The sequence below is a fragment of the Harmonia axyridis genome, chromosome 6 (genome assembly GCF_914767665.1).
Source record: "Harmonia axyridis chromosome 6, icHarAxyr1.1, whole genome shotgun sequence".
NCBI lineage: Eukaryota > Metazoa > Arthropoda > Insecta > Coleoptera > Coccinellidae > Harmonia > Harmonia axyridis.
Window position 1 is genome coordinate 30,735,220 of NC_059506.1, and position 16,200 is coordinate 30,751,419.

General features: G+C 37.1%; 1 protein-coding gene across 2 annotated transcripts in view; it reads left to right on the forward strand.

Moving 5' to 3' along the window:
* LOC123681733 (ski oncogene) overlaps positions 1-16,200 on the forward strand; it is a 68,849-nt gene that overhangs the window by 2,525 nt on the left and 50,124 nt on the right. The window contains exons 1-2 of one of the 2 annotated variants that reach the window (XM_045619988.1): positions 521-863; positions 2,618-3,657. In XM_045619988.1, the coding sequence (XP_045475944.1) occupies positions 2,797-3,657 (861 nt within the window). In that variant the 5' untranslated portion in view covers positions 521-863; positions 2,618-2,796. Of the gene's footprint in view, positions 1-520; positions 864-2,617; positions 3,658-16,200 lie in introns of those variants that run through there. The other variant, XM_045619989.1, reaches the window with a different exon arrangement.

The window sequence follows — 16,200 nt, forward strand, 5'->3', positions numbered from 1 at the left end:
TATTTTGTTCACAATGATGATAGTTTTCCAGTGAAACTATATCTTCAGTCTCAAGGAAGTAATACTTCAAATAATTGGGGTAAAATTACAGCAAATGATTCCTTTATTCATAAAGGCTTTGAGTTCCCCAAAAAATGTCTACAATGTCCTATAACTGTAACTACCAACTCTAAACAAATTATGGGATGAAAAGACTTTAATTCAAGAAACCACCACATGAATTTTTGACATATCTTTACTAAACATCCTTTATAACACTAATAAAATTAGAACAAACAAAATTATTGTTTTATTAACCCCAAACAAACGACTAACGAAGTGCCATACAAAACTATCCAATGGTCCTTCAACCAGGATAGAGTTAGACGCAGGCAGGTATAAATCTCAACATTCCGGGAACAATGAACTGTAATCTTTGGCACGAAGATCATCCAAAACACTCCGACTCAAAGAGCCGCGTTACATTTGCAATTCGTATGCGAACGATTCCTCTTGTATTACGATCCCACATCTAGTCCACTTTGCGCAAGCGTCAAGATCATAGTCTGTCTGCGAAATTGTCATCCAGCAGACGGCACAGACAGTGGCTATGAAGCTGGTTGTTGTTACTTGCGGTCAAGAACATCTTGTAGTGCGTAAGTTCGTGCATAATTAGTGGTCGAAGAGAAGTTAGTGTAGAGGTTCTACCGTGGTACGTTCGAAAAGTGGATTTTTCTCTAAAAAAACACCGGGATGATTTCTGTGATTGGATGGCGGAGGAATATTTTGGACCATTGTGGATTTTCCGTCTAGATTCTAGGGAGACGAGATAGAAGGAGGACGCCGGTCTCAGTTGCTTGAGGATACCACCTGCAATACTCCCAGTAATTGATTTCTTAAAAAAATTTGAATTTTTTTAATAAAATTCCCTTTTAGTGATTACGTTTATTTTGTTGAAGAAGGATCAATACTCAGTATTATCCATCGGTTTAAAGTTCAAACGCTCAATTATCTGAAGGGTAACGATAAAAGGATTCATTAGAGATAGTGTCGTCTCTTCAAAGTTCACTCGATTTTTTCTGCTTTCGATTAAATGTTATTGTTCATAATCTGAATCAATATGTTTGTTTTCTCACGAGTTTACGTAGTCAAAGTCCTTGTTAGCTTAAAAAACGACACATGTTCTCTATTTGACCAGAAATTCTGATACAAAGGCTGGGTTTTATTGTTTAATTTTTGGAATCGATCAATGAGGTAGCGCCATCAATTTCTAGACGTTTAGACATAGATTGGAACATTCCATTGTTATCAGGAGAGAATGGCATTCTACAAGAAAATACAATTTTGTTATCCGCTATATAAAACAACTTTTTATCTGAAAACAGTTACGTATACTATTCTTATCATAAAAATACAGTGAATTGGTCAATTAAACAAAATATTTAATAATCCTTATTTATTGTAGCGCTTTCAACATAAGCCTCTTCCGAATTAAAATTTTTACGCTAATAAATACCAGATTATGCCGATTAGGCAGAACACTTCTTGAATGCATTTTGAGCTAGGGATTTCAGTACTTGAACGCTCTTCTGGCATATATGGATTGAAAATCGTTGAGAGTGAGCTTTGGAAAAAAAAAACAAAAATCGACCAGAACCTTTTGAGAGTATTTTCTATAAGATTTGTTTTGCTTTTGGGAATTTGTTATTGTACGTTCCCGTAGTGCAGATTCCATGATTAATTTCAAAATAAATCTGGCATTTTTACTACTTTAGCACACAAAATTGCATTTGCAAAGCAAAAGTCTAGACATTCGATTTAGATTTCGATATTTTTCATCCATACTTGAGATGATCTGATAAAATGGAGCATTGAAAACAAACTTGGAGAACATTGTGACAATTTAGCGGCATAAAGGATATCAACGATCCCTTTGAGTTGGATTTTGAAATAATCAATTCCCAGGAATTTTTCGATAATATGATTAGCAATTATAATGGAAGAAACCTAGAAAAACAGCACTAAATAAATAATCAATGAGTTCGATAAGATCCTCCTTTTTGTCGCCGATATACACTCTAAAAGCACATAATCTACACGCTCGAAATGTAACTTTGTCCTGTAATACTGATATTATGCCATTTCCACGATCTCTGATGATTTCAACAATCCCTTTGAGTTGGTTTTTAATTAATCAATTACCAGGAATTAAGAAAATTAGAAGAACATCGCTAAATAAATAATCGATGATGCTGTGTTCGATGAGATCCACCTTTCTGTCGCCGATATTTACTAAAAAACACATAATATACGCTTGAATTGTGACCTTATCGTGTAATATTGGTATTATGCAATTTCTACGACCTCTGATGTTTTCGACAATCCCTTTGAGTTGGTTTTTAAATAATCAATTCCCAGGAATTGAAAAAAAAATAGTTTTAATGGTTGAAACCAAGAAAAACCTCGCTGAATAAATAATCGATGATGCTGAATTCGATAAAATCCACGTTTTTGTCGCCGATATACACTGTAAAAACTGTATATACTGTAAAAACACATAATATACGCACTGTAACTCAATCCTGTAATATTAATATAGTGCTATTCCCACGATGTCTGATGTTGATTCATTTTTCAGCGCTGAATCGTCATCATCGTCACGCATGGAAAACGCATTAGGCCCAAAGATTGGAACCTTATGACAGTCTGGAAAATTTCGTCCCAGTCAACCGAACAAAATGTGATATAAATTACAAACCGAATACCGCCGTGAAGCTCAACATATAGCCAACACACACAAACCAAACCCGCAATAAAATGGAGCTCACTCCGCATTTAAAGAGCGTGCTCATCAACTACCAACACAGTGCCACCAAAAGTCTCCAGGGACCAGGCCTGTCCCTGGTACAGCCCAGAGGAGAACTGGACTCCCCGGAAATCAAAGAGGACGAATACTTGAAGTCGTTCCCGGTAGTACAACAGGTACCAATCTTCACCACGCCGGATCAAACCTGCAGCGAGAGAACCGAGACTATCCTCCGCAGCGAAAGCATCTCCTGCTTCGAGGTAGGAGGCGAGAAGAGATTGTGCCTGCCCCAGGTGTTGAACAGTGTGCTCAGAGACTTCAGTTTGCAGCAGATCAACCAGCAGTGCGACGAGCTGCAGATCTACTGCTCCAGGTGCACGCCCGAGCAGCTTAACGTGCTGAAGAATCACAGGATCCTGCCAAGCACTGCGCCAAGTTGCGGGTTGATAACGAAGACGGACGCGGAAAGGCTGTGCAGTGCACTGCTGCAGGGCAGCCAGACTAATACGCCCATCGTGCACAGGAAGAACGCGCTGTCCTTCGGTATCTACCACGAATGCTTCGGGAAATGTCACGGTATATGTTTCCCGGAGTTGTACACGTCGAAGAATGCCAAGTGCATCGAGTGCGTCGATTGTAGGTTCGGGTTTTCCCCTCAGCAGTTTGTCTGTCACGCTCATCGTAACCTGGAGAACAGAACTGTGCATTGGGGGTTCGAGTCGAGTAAGTGGCGTAGTTATATTCTGGTCCCGAAGGATCAGCCGGAGTATGAACAGAGGGTGAAGTATCTGGACGATATGATGTTGATGTATGAGGACAAGTTGGCGTTCCCGCCGCCGCAGGTTGTGGAGGCTGTTACTCATAGAAAACAGGTGAGTGTGTGTTCCTTTAGAGCTTTGATGTTGTCTTGGTGCGTTTGGTCGGCAGTTTGGAAATGATGGGCAGTTTGAACCTCAACCAGATTTAAATAGAGCGTTGTGTGATGCAAGAAGTTAATTCCGCCACAAATTTCAATCAACAGTCCGTTCAAATATAAGATGGAGCAATATAAACACAGTAAATTGCATGGTTTCTGCATAGGTCAACTGTTATTGGCCAAATTGATTCGATTCAGTACCTCTTTTTGTTAGAAATCTTTCTATTCATACGTGAACTTGTTTATATTGCACCGTCTTATATTTGAAAAGAATAAAGTCCATTCAGACGATACTATATAAAGGGTGTTTTTTTCGAGGTATATAACTTTAAGTTGGCATTACTGGTCAAGATGGCGACCGATTTAACAGCTGTCAAGTGATTTATTCTCAGTTTGGTTTGGCATTTCATCATGAATAGACTCACGCCTGAACAACACTTGAAAATAGTGCAATTTTATTTCGAAAATAATGGTTCTGTGCGGAATACGTATCGCGCACGACATCCATTTCATCGTCGACAAAATCGTCCATCAGAGCAGTTAATTCGATTAACCATGGAACGTTTTCGCACCACGTTTACTCTTATTGATAACTCGCATCCCCAGAGACGCCGTACGGTGCGTACAGAAGAAACTGACTGTTTGGTGCGCTTTATGGGCTGGTGGAATCATTGGTCCGTACTTCTTCAAAAACGATGATGGCCAGAACGTTACAGTCAATGGTGATCGGTATAGAGCCATGATTACTAACTTTTTCATTCCTGAATTGAACAACCATGATGTCCCAGGAGCTGTGGTTCCAACAAGACGGCGCAACGTGTTACACAGCTCGTGCCACAATCGATTTATTGAAAGACACGTTTTGTGATCGCCTAATTTCACGTTTTGGACCTGTGAATTGGCCTCCAAGATCTTGTGATTTAACACCGCTAGACTACTTTCTGTGGGGCTATGTAAAGTCATTGGTCTATGCGGATAAGCCACAAACCCTTGACCATTTGGAAGACAACATTCGCCGTGTTATTGCCGATATACGGCCACAAATGTTGGAAAAAGTCATCGAAAATTGGACGTCCAGATTGGACTACATCCGAGCCAGCCGAGGCGGTCATATGCCAGAAATCATATTTAAAATGTAATGCCACAAGATTATCTTGCGGATAAATAAAATTCATGTCAATCGAATAATCCATCGTTGTTTTATTGCAATTTGAAGTTCTAAAGCTCTAGAAAAACACCCTTAAGATCGTTGTTCGATTTTGTGTCTCCACAAGCCTGGATTTTCTGCATCTTCTTCTGCCAGTTGGAATATAGGCATTTATTTTTGTTTCTTTATCTAATTTTAGGTCTGCCTATTTGTCGTCTCACTCGTCTGAAGGTCAAAAAAATGCTTATTTCAAAAGTACATCATTATGCGAAGAATTTCCTAAAAACTGCCGATCTTATTTTACTATCCTTTGAAATATGTGCGAATTATTACACAAGTTGCTATTATGCAACGTTCTTGACGACAACAACAACAATTGCATGAAGTATTGCTGTGTCTGCAGCCTGTTGAAAGAATATTAAAATTGATTAGACTCATTAGTAACCGTCTGGGTAATAACAAGCCATTCTTTGAAGAATAGAATACCGGTTCTTCAAGATCTTGCTTGGATTTGTGTCCAATAAGCCCTTAATATTTGAGGATTATCTATAATTATGGCATAATTTGTCGAATTTTACAACGAATTTTATATAGTTCCTACTTCAATATATGCAAAATGAAAAGATGAAGAAATAATTCTAGTAGTGATTATCTCTTTCATTATGCTAATTCATAGTTTAATGGATGGACAATGCTATAACGAATAGAAACCAAAATGAAATTAAAAAATATATCTCTCAGACATAGAAAATTTCAGCCATTTCATAATGAATGGTTGTGTTGAAGCTACAAAGGAAAAAAAAACATATATTGTCTTCAGCCGAATCTAAAAAAGTGGTAAATGAAAAAAGTGTTTCACTTCAATGTACAGTTAGACTAAATTTAAATCTGCGATAGAAAACAATCTTTTCTATTGTTGCGTAGGATGTTCAAGGTTACTTTCACCTTAAGTAATTGAATCTTATGTTATGTCTATAATAGTTCAACTTGTAGCACTAAGCTTGAGCTCAAAACTAAGGAAATGACTAACTGAATTTGCTTTTACGAAAATAAGAAAATGTAGAGCAATTATTGAAACGTAATGTATTCACAATCCTTGTGGTGTATTATACAACCATTATTTACAGAATTTTCAGTGATTCTAACCATTGTTCGTTTTTTTCTTTATCTACACAAAAAAACAGAAACAATAAACGACAAAATCCTTAAGCTAGTGCAGTTGGCATTCTTGAGTGAGAAATAATTTTAATCTTGGAACTGTGTTCGATAAAATCCTGGGATGAAGATGCACAAGTTGATATGTATATTGAGTTTAGATGCGCTTGTTTGTTATCTCATATCTGGATTCTGGAATATGATCATGCGCAGTTGCAATTGTTGATCAGAAACGTGAAAAAGTTCGGTCGAAGCTGCAATATCGTCGAGCTAATGATTTATTATTAGCGATACACGAGTATTTTGTTTATCTGCTCGAAATTGGAACAAACAATTCCCGTTTGTGATAACGCAGTCGATATACTTCACCGTGAGCATAATAATTAATTGAATGAACGTCGGATAGTAGCTACACGGTAATTTATAGTATCTTGATTGGCTCGACAGTGTGGCAACACCGCGCTTATCTACTTCATTTGTCTACCTTGTACGGGGAACAATCGATGGAAGATGCTCTATATGCAAATATAATGGACGTTTCCTAGAAGATAATGGTGACCTCAAAAAGTCATTGAGTATCATTTGGATTTGATCTTCAAATTGTGATTTAAAATACTCAAACACGCTGGATAGGATTATAAATATTTGCTGAGGCTAACCCTATAGGAGCTGTAAACATATAAAATTAAATAATAAACTAATAGTACACTTCACAGCAAGAGAGAGATGAAACACCTTAGCAGTTATATACAACGTTTGACTTTATCATAATGTACTCGCTTTGCTCGAACCCTCAGTAGATTTTTCGTATTTGTACTTTCAAATTGCCCACAGAGGAATGAGACTTGAATGTCAAAATAATCCGCAACACCCCGTATACTCGAAAACCGCGAGGAAAATCGAAGGTTTGGAAGTTTTCCTGGGGCTTCGAGACGATTTGGAGGGGGGTCTTATTCTTGTCATTTTTGCTCTAGATGGTCCCGTTTAGGTTGTGATTTTGTACACCTACATACCTGGATTCTTAGCAGAAGGGCTATATCTATATAAGAAATATTCTCTAAAATGTAGTAAATAGATGGCTAGAACAAAATATAATAGATTTATTGATGAATGGTTGTTTCTTCATCGCTGAGCTGTGCTAAAAATGGGCAATACTTTCGACGAAACAATTTTACAATTCCTAAATGTTGTTGAAGCGTGTTCCATGATTGAAGAGCATCACTTTCTGAATACAAATGACATTGTTCATTGAACAAAGAAAAAAAGGACAGTCTCCCAAAGAAAAGTGCTTTCCTAAGGCACGTGTGTCGGGCTTTCGGCCCTCTGCAATACGATAAAAAGTGTTAGAATAAGCAACAAGGGAAATAACAATAAATGAAATCAACGACAGAAGTCAGCTGTCCATTTGTGGTTACAGCTGCAATTGACCTTACCACGTGGTAAGCTATAGCTACCTGCGTGACATCCAAGTCCAAGAAAAACAACAATGTGGAATGGCTTACTTGGGGAATTGTTCATTGAACAAAGAAAAAGGGAATGAGGACAGTCCCTCAAAGGGAAGACTTTCGGCCCTCATCAATACAGTAAAAAGTGTTAGAATGAGCAACACTTGAAGGAAATCACAAAAAAACGAAATCAACAACAGAAGTTTGTTTACCATTTCAAATTCTCCATGTTCCTATTGGAAAACCCTTTATGATAAAAAACGATTTGAGGAAAAAAACAGTAAATACAATAAAATCTGGAATATATCATATTAGAAACAATAGAGAAGAACCCAAATTCAGGAAATGATAATTATAACCTTCTTATAAAATTGTCATAGTATACGTTAATTTTCTGGTATTCTGACGTGATTTTGATGTTATTGAAGCCTTAAGTGAAGGACATATTTATTGCCATGAAATCCTTTATTGTTTTATTAATACTAAAATAAACAATTCCATGTTTTCATCATTGCTGATTGACAAAGTCTATGAATTAATTTTTAACGTGTCTGATCAATTTTTATGGAGACTGTTTTGAAATGATCTTCAGACATTTATGTTCATAAACTAATGTATTACTGGATATAGTCAATGAATAATAATGAATTTATGGAGGAAAGATGACAGATACTTAAATTATCAGCGACATGAAGCACATAGAAACCACCATCGATTAGATTATATAAAAAAAAATACGTGGGAGATTTGAAATTTTATTCGAGTGTAGTTTCTATGCAGTACACTTCATTAATTGTTCCCTTCATAATATTCATTAAGCAAGGGAGTAATCAATTTTTTCCAGCTTAATTATTCGAGTATTTTGTCTTCTCTGGTCTGTCTTAAATAGAACACAATAAATTTTTTGTCTCAAGCTTGCTCAATAATCAAGAAATTGATATACGTCGAGTTTGGCCGCTTTTGGAGTAATGCGTTGTGTGTGGTGCCATCTATCTCCTCCCAATTAACAAAACCAATCGTAGTTTCGTAAAGAAGTAATTTCATATGACGCTTTCGATCTTTATCAATTAGTCAAGATTCTATTCAAACCAAATCGTAGCGGAAGTCGTCAAAATTTAATCGTAAAACGAGATAAACAGATCATTTGAAGGTGAAAATAAGGACCATTAAGAGTTAAGACCATAAATATCGAACTGGAATCAATGTCTTTCCTATCTTGTTCTGTGATCTATTTTGAATTTGAATTTACGTTCGCGTTCAAGGTGAACATAATACGCAAGTGTCTCTTGCGAGCTTTCCGATGTGGTTTGACGTCAAAAAATTCTCGCATAGAAAATTTCAAAGCTGGTCCTTTCGCCAACAACATCTATTCATCTATTATATGTATATGAACGCTGCCAATTGATTATTTTGGCAAGAACTCGTCCTCAATTATTTTTCGCAGCGGCGTGAAATATTCTATGGTTGCAGATGTTTTGGTCTTAACGATTTAGATATTAACGAAGCAGAACACATTTTAGAGAATTCGTTCCCCTGACTGAGAGATGTTATTTTTCATTGAAATGAATGTTTTATTCGAATTTTAAGCCAGGGATGGTCTCAAGCGATAAGGCTCGATTCACATATGAAAAATCGGAGGTCAAATTCAATTCTGCCCTTCCGTCTTATCATGAAAAAGCCTAGCATTTCAGTGAGAAAGATCCAACTGATTTGAAATTACGCATGTGAAGGGTGTTTTTTTTCGAGGTATATAACTTTAAGTTGGCATTGCTGTTCGGGATGGCGACCGATTTAACAGCTGTCAGGTGATTTATTCTCAGTTTGGTTTGGCAATTTATCATGGATTCACACTTCTGGTTGAATGGCTACGTCAACAAACAAAACTGCCGCATTTGGAGTGAAGCTAATCCTCAGTGTATGTCGAAACACCGTTACATCCAGAAAAACTGACTGTTTGGTGCGCTTTATGGGCTGGTGGAATCATTGGTCCGTACTTCTTCCAAAACGATGATGGCCAGAACGTTACAGTTAATGGTGATCGGTATAGAGTACTAACTTTTTCATTCCTGAATTGAACAACCATGATGTCCAGTAGCTGTGGTTCCAACAAGACGGCGCAGCATGTCACACAACTCGTGCCACAACCGTTTTATTGAAAGACATGTTTGGTGATCGCCTAATTTCACGTTTTGGACCTGTGAATCGGGCTCCAAGATCTTGTGATTTAACACCGCTAGACTACTTTATGTGGGGCTATGTAAAGTCATTGGTCTATGCGAATAAGCCACAAACCCTTGACCATTTGGAAGACAACATTCGCCGTGTTATTGCCGATATACGGCCACAAATGTTGGAAAAAGTAATCGAAAATTGGACGTCCAGATTGGACTACATCCAAGCCAGCCGTGGCGGTCATATGCCAGAAATCATATTTAAAATGTAATACCACAAGATTATCTTGCGGATAAATAAAATTCATGTCAATCGAATAATCCATCGTTGTTTCATTGCAATTTAAAGTTCTATAGCCCAAAAAAAAACACCCTTCAGATGTAAAATATCAATTTTAATATTTATTCAAAATTTCATATCGATTGCCCCACCAAAACTAAAAAAATCTAGTATAATATATTTCTGTATCCGTATCAGTAGATCCGAAGATGTTTAAATTAAGTTTTTTCATTTAAAATAATAACTCATTTTCATGCATTTCAAGGACCTAATCAGCGAAGTTACCTTGTTGGTGGTGATCAACCGGGTTCAGTTCTTTTGTTAAGTGAACTTTAAAAGCCTTAACACCTAACTCTGAATGCAAAATACGGTGGAATATCGTTTGTGGAATGTCTTAATTCCTAAGATCAACAAGGAATCGACAAAGCTTGGTTTTTGTCAACACTAAGGGATACAGCAGCAAAATTCTCAGTTGTTCTTAAGCGACGTACACGGTTTCGATTCTTCACCTTACTAAATCGTCCCAACAGCTCAAATTTATCCACCAATTTCACTATTGCCGACCGAGTATGTGCTTCGAGACGACCCAAAAGTTCTTTAGTTTTGCAAACTGTGACTGCAAAATTGCTACCATTTATGTAGAAAATTTCAACAATTGCAATGCGTTGTTGAAGCGTGTATCGTTTAATTTTTAGTAATGGCGTAGTCTATATTAGTCAAATGTCAAAATATAACAGCTTTCAGATTGTGGACTATTCAAAACGAAACTTCTTATTGGAAAACCGTTTACAATATTTTTGACAGAAATGTTCACTTTCTTATAGTTTTGGAATGATGAAACTTTGAAATTAGGATTTCAGAACGATTGATCACGTGATCGAATCCTGCGACTTGATATTCCTTGCCTTTTTTCCATTGATAATTTCAAGTTTTTTATTTATTATCGAAATATTTTTCCTTGAAAAAACCTGAGTGTTATATTTGCAGGGATTTTTTAATTTGCCTTGTGTCGATTGCATAGTTATTCAACAGGTACCTAACATCCTTTGAAAACGCGGTAGTGCCAGTAGGAATTTCAAAGCGATAAGCTCCCCCGTTGTGTCGTCATGGTAGCCAACATAACGACAGGTGATTCGACCTTGGGCAAGTTCTTATTCTTGCTGGCGTCTCCGGACTCTGATTCTGGGAAAAATCTTCGATAACTTCTCTAGCGTTGATTGTTTGGCAAGGCTATATTTAGAAGTGTATGTTAATTTTGTTGGCATTTGTTGTCGAAGGTTAAAAATAGAAAATAATCTGCTGATATTCAATTCGTCGGTTTGGTATTTTGAGGTGAATGGATTCTGGAAGATTTTTGGTGATGAACTAGCTTTAAATCAGAATACCTATTACCAATGCTTTTTTTGTATTTCCTGAATATTCTCTTAAAACTTCAACCCATACGAAATGAGCTCCTAGAATAAACATGATGACACTACCAAGGAATCAATAAGGACAAAAATTCATAAGATTGCACCTGTTAAAAATACGCTTGCTATCAATATCGATGTGTATATCTATTTGGTAGGTTGGTTCATCTGTTATTAGCAGCTGACATACATTCTATGACATTTACTTTGTAAGGTTGAAAAGAAAAGTGTTTTTAATTTATTCTGAAAACTGCAAATACAGAATTGAATTAAAGCACTAATATATCACCAATGAGTTAAAAATTTAAATTGAATTACTAAAACCAGATTACTGATATTGATCCATAGCAAGTTCTGCATTATTTGGTATTCGCAGTGACATCAATAGGTTTCTTGATTTGTAATTATGAAGAAACTAGTTATAGTTCCATTCAATGAATACTGATAAACATGGGATTTTTTTGGTCCATTACTCTCGTACAGAAAGAGTCCTACCTTGAAATTAACGCTGTTAGCCTTGTCTTTCCGATGTTTCATGTTTCCGACAAAGAAAATGTCTGGTAAGATTCATTACTTCTTCAAATTCACTACAGAACTTATTCTTATTGAATCTTCCGAGTATGGGATTCGAAATTATCAATTGCTTTATTTCTTGATTATAAATTGAGAATAGCGAGAAGTACTTCACAAGAAAATATTACTCTATGAGCATAATATTGAGTCATTCCAAAATTATGTACCCTTAATGTTGATGCAATTTAGAAAAAAACGATTTCCTGAAAAATACTAAATTCATGAAAACTTTTATATAGAGGCTAGACCGATTTTTAGTTTGTCTCTAGACGGAGACAAACTCAACAAATCCAAGAAAAATCCACGAAACTTAAAAACAAAGAATTATAGACAACAAATTACCATAAAAAAAGGAATAAGAGAAAATCAAGAGTACCTCCTCAATTATTTATAAAAAAAGTGTTTTATTTTATGAGAGGAATCTATAGTTAGATTAAATGTACAACTTTAAGACTTTCCTGTAGAAATTTGATATTTCAAATTTCAACTGAAACTCAACATTAAGTGAATATATAAAAGAATGTTAATGTAACAGGCCAATCAAAAAGTCCCCGGTCTCCATAGTAAAATACATTTTTTTTTGGAAAAATTCGATTTTATTATTCAACATAGTTGCCTTCGAGGGCGATACAGCGATTATAGCGATCTTCCTACTTCTCGATACGATTTTTGTAGTACGATTTGTCTTTCGCTTCAAAATAGGCCTCAGTTGCGGCGATTACTTCTTAATTGGCGCTGAATTTCTTTCCAGCGAGCATTTTTTTGAGGTCTGAAATCAGGAAAAAGTCGTTGGGGGTCAGATCTGGCGAATGCGATGGATGCAGAAGCAATTCGAAGCCCAATTCATGCTATTTTGCCATTGTTTTCATTTATTTGTAACACGGCGCATTGTCTTGATGAAATAGCACCTTTTTTTCTTCAAATGGAGCCGTTTTTTAACGATTTCATCCTTTAAACGATCCAATAACGCTATATAGTAATCGCTGTTAATGGTCTGGCTCTTCTGGAGGTAATCAATGAATATTATACCTTGCACATCCTAGAATACGGATGCCATAACCTTGTCAGCTGACTGTTGTGTTTGTCCTCGCTTTGGATTCGCTTCATCGTGTGCAGTTCACTCAGCTGACTGTCGATTGGACTGTTTCAACTGTATTTTTCCTTTCAAAAAGCAACACGAAATTTTTTTTTTCCATCTTTTTTCAAATAACAAAAGTAGCTACACTCACAACGCAATATCTCACAAAGTGAAATTTCGACACGTATCGTTTGAAGGTTGGTACTAACTAAAAATCATATGGCCATCTGTGTATCAGACCGGGGACTTTTCAATTGGCCTAATAATTATAGGAGCCCATCAGAATTCAATTTGTGATGAGTAAATGCTCTTCATATTCTCGAAATCAAGTATGCTACCGAACCAAAAGCAAAATTTCTGAATGTAATGGGTTCATTAATTATGGTATAAACCCAATACATACTACACTAGGTATTTTATGTGCCTAGTGCAATATACAGGGTTAAAAGCGGAAACCAATCGGAACACGCAAATCACAATTTCGTTCAGTTCGATGTTACATAATCTGGAATCGAGTTAGCGTTTCCTAGTAATGTTCATCTCGCGGCGACCTCTAGAGACTGGTCTCGAATTTCCAGGAAGAAACTTCAAGAATAGATCGTAAATCTTCGACTATCCCCCTTCGGCTGGTTTCTGGAATTCTTGCCGAGTCCAAACGTGCGTAACAAAGACCGGTTCTTGGGAAAATGCAAAGAGGTGGTGATTGATGGACCAGTGATGCTGGAAGAAGTCGGGCTTGCCCAAATCGTGCCATTCTCGAGACGTCGCCTATTTTATATCGCCCGTTTGTCCGTCTGACATTTTGACGATGCTCCGCTTCTTAATAGGAAAGCAGCAATAGCGTTGTTGAATGCAGATTGAAAGGAGGAGATGCTCTGGTATACTTGAGTTAACTGGAGAGCCAAAGTATTATAATGTCATCGTCAAACTCACAAGTACTTCGAAAAAAAAAAACACTGAAAATTTTACTCTATGGTTTATTAGTTTTTATCTCAACAATTTTAAAGTCGAGGAAAAATTATCTGCCAATTGTTGTGGCCACTATGCTTCCTCGTCTTTAGCTCGTAAAAGTCAGCGCTCGTCAGTAGCTACGTTAAGCACTATACCGGGTGGTTCAAAAGTCTGGAAACGGTGAATTTATTTCGCGAACAGATGCGCCTACTGTCCGGTGTACTGGTGTACATGACGCTCAACATCAAACTGAGATTCACGTCTTTCTCCCCGACGTCTCTCCCTTCTTCGGCCATCTTGTGCACCCAAGGAGAATCGAGATTCATCAGAAAAGACGACCTGATGCCAATCCACATTGCAATGTTGACGTTCTTTGCACCACTGTAATCGTTGCCGGCGATGCTCAACCGTCATAGGTAACACAAGATGGGGTCGATAATGCTGCAGTCCAAAAGACCTTATCCGGTGGTTAACCATTCGGACAGTTACAGGATGGCCTTGTTCTCCTAACCACTCATCAGCCAAAGATCGAGTTGTCGCAAATCGGTTTCTAATGGCCATAAGTCTTAGACGTTGATCTTGAACTTCATTCGTGCCCCTTCGATGCCCTGTGCCTACTCTTCTTCGATTTTGGGCATTATCAAACCACACTTGACAACATCTCATAGCAAAAATTGGATTTCTGTTCATTCGGTTAGCGATTTCTCGAAATGACAACCCCGCCTCCTGTAGACCAATAATTCGACCTCTTTCAAATTCACTTAGCTGGCGATAAATTCCGCGTACACGTGCTCAAGGCATTTTAACAACACCTAAAAATCGACTCTGGATTTCCTCGAACAGCTGGTTTGTTGTAAAATTTAAAAAACCCGCAAAAAACGACAAAAATATTCAATTAACAAAAATTGTTAACTTGAAAAAATCTTTACGAAATTTTTTTCTCCAAATTCAATAATTTACTGCTTGCTATACTATCTATATTTGACCAAAAACAGCTCCTTCTGGGTGTTGCAGTTTCTTTGCCAGTTAGTATATATAGTTCAAAGTGAATTTCCACAATTTGAAAGCGTTATTCTGGAATTAAACGATTCATGATGAATTACCAAACCTAACTGGACAGAAATGCCAACAAAATTTGACATACTCAACCGTCAAACACTTCTCATGCGCCTAAAAAAACACCCGTTATTTCCTTCAAAATACTTTATTGGTTATGTTCTTTCGAAAAAACAATCCAATTTCATTTTGAACTGATTGTCCATATACTAAATACAGTTGAAAATAAAAAAATAAAAACAAAGAAGAATCAAACGCCAGCGACAAACAATCAACAATCACTGCTTACAACCTGTACCGTCTCGCTTCTAACCACCCCCCACCACCTTCAAACACATTCAATACGAAGCAATAATATCGCGGAACCCACATCCCGCATACACGTCTAAAACGGCATCCCTTTCATCTAACTCCATCTCCCACAGAAACAATCAGACTGTCAACTAGCAAACGGAAAGAGACGTTGTGTAACAGAGACAATGGAAACGTTACCACATACGCTCCGCCATTGTATTTAAATAAATAACGATATATAAAAATGCATTCGACCTTGTCTAGGCGTCTTATCTCTCCGACTTTTTCCAGACCCAGACCGGGCAGCGTTCAGATTTACCAACAACTAGACGGTGTAATCACGGCAATCGCTCGAAGTTAATGACTCCATTGACCTATAAAAATCACCATCGTCGGTGGTTTTCGTTTTCGGAAGGTTACGTGTGTTCAGCTTGTTTCGCCATTTGCTCGGCACACTTTCGAGAGGCGCGCTGCTAACGCGTATTGATGGTTGCACATATAATACTCAAGACTCTCTAGTCGGACGGGAAACTTGTTTTTTTTTTAGACAGGGGAAGTGGTCATGGACAGAAGCGCGATATGTGGAACTAATGTGAGTTGTCGAATGAAAATAATCGAACTTTTCGATAATGGAAAGTTCCCATAATATAAAATTTCTATCGAGAAGTTCCTTTCGAATCATCCTATATCAGGTTTTGAACTCGTAGAAATTCGAGAAGTTCCCATAATCGAAAAGTTCGATCGAATAGTTCGATCGAATAGTTCTTGTAATTTCGAAAAGTTCTTATCGAAAAGTTCTTGCAATTTCAAGAAGTTCCTATCGAATCATCTTTTACGGATTTTGAACTCATAGAAATTTCGAGAAGTTCCTATAATAAAAAAAATTTATCGAAAGTTCTCGTACTTTCGATAAGTTCCTTTCGAATCATCTTCTATCGGG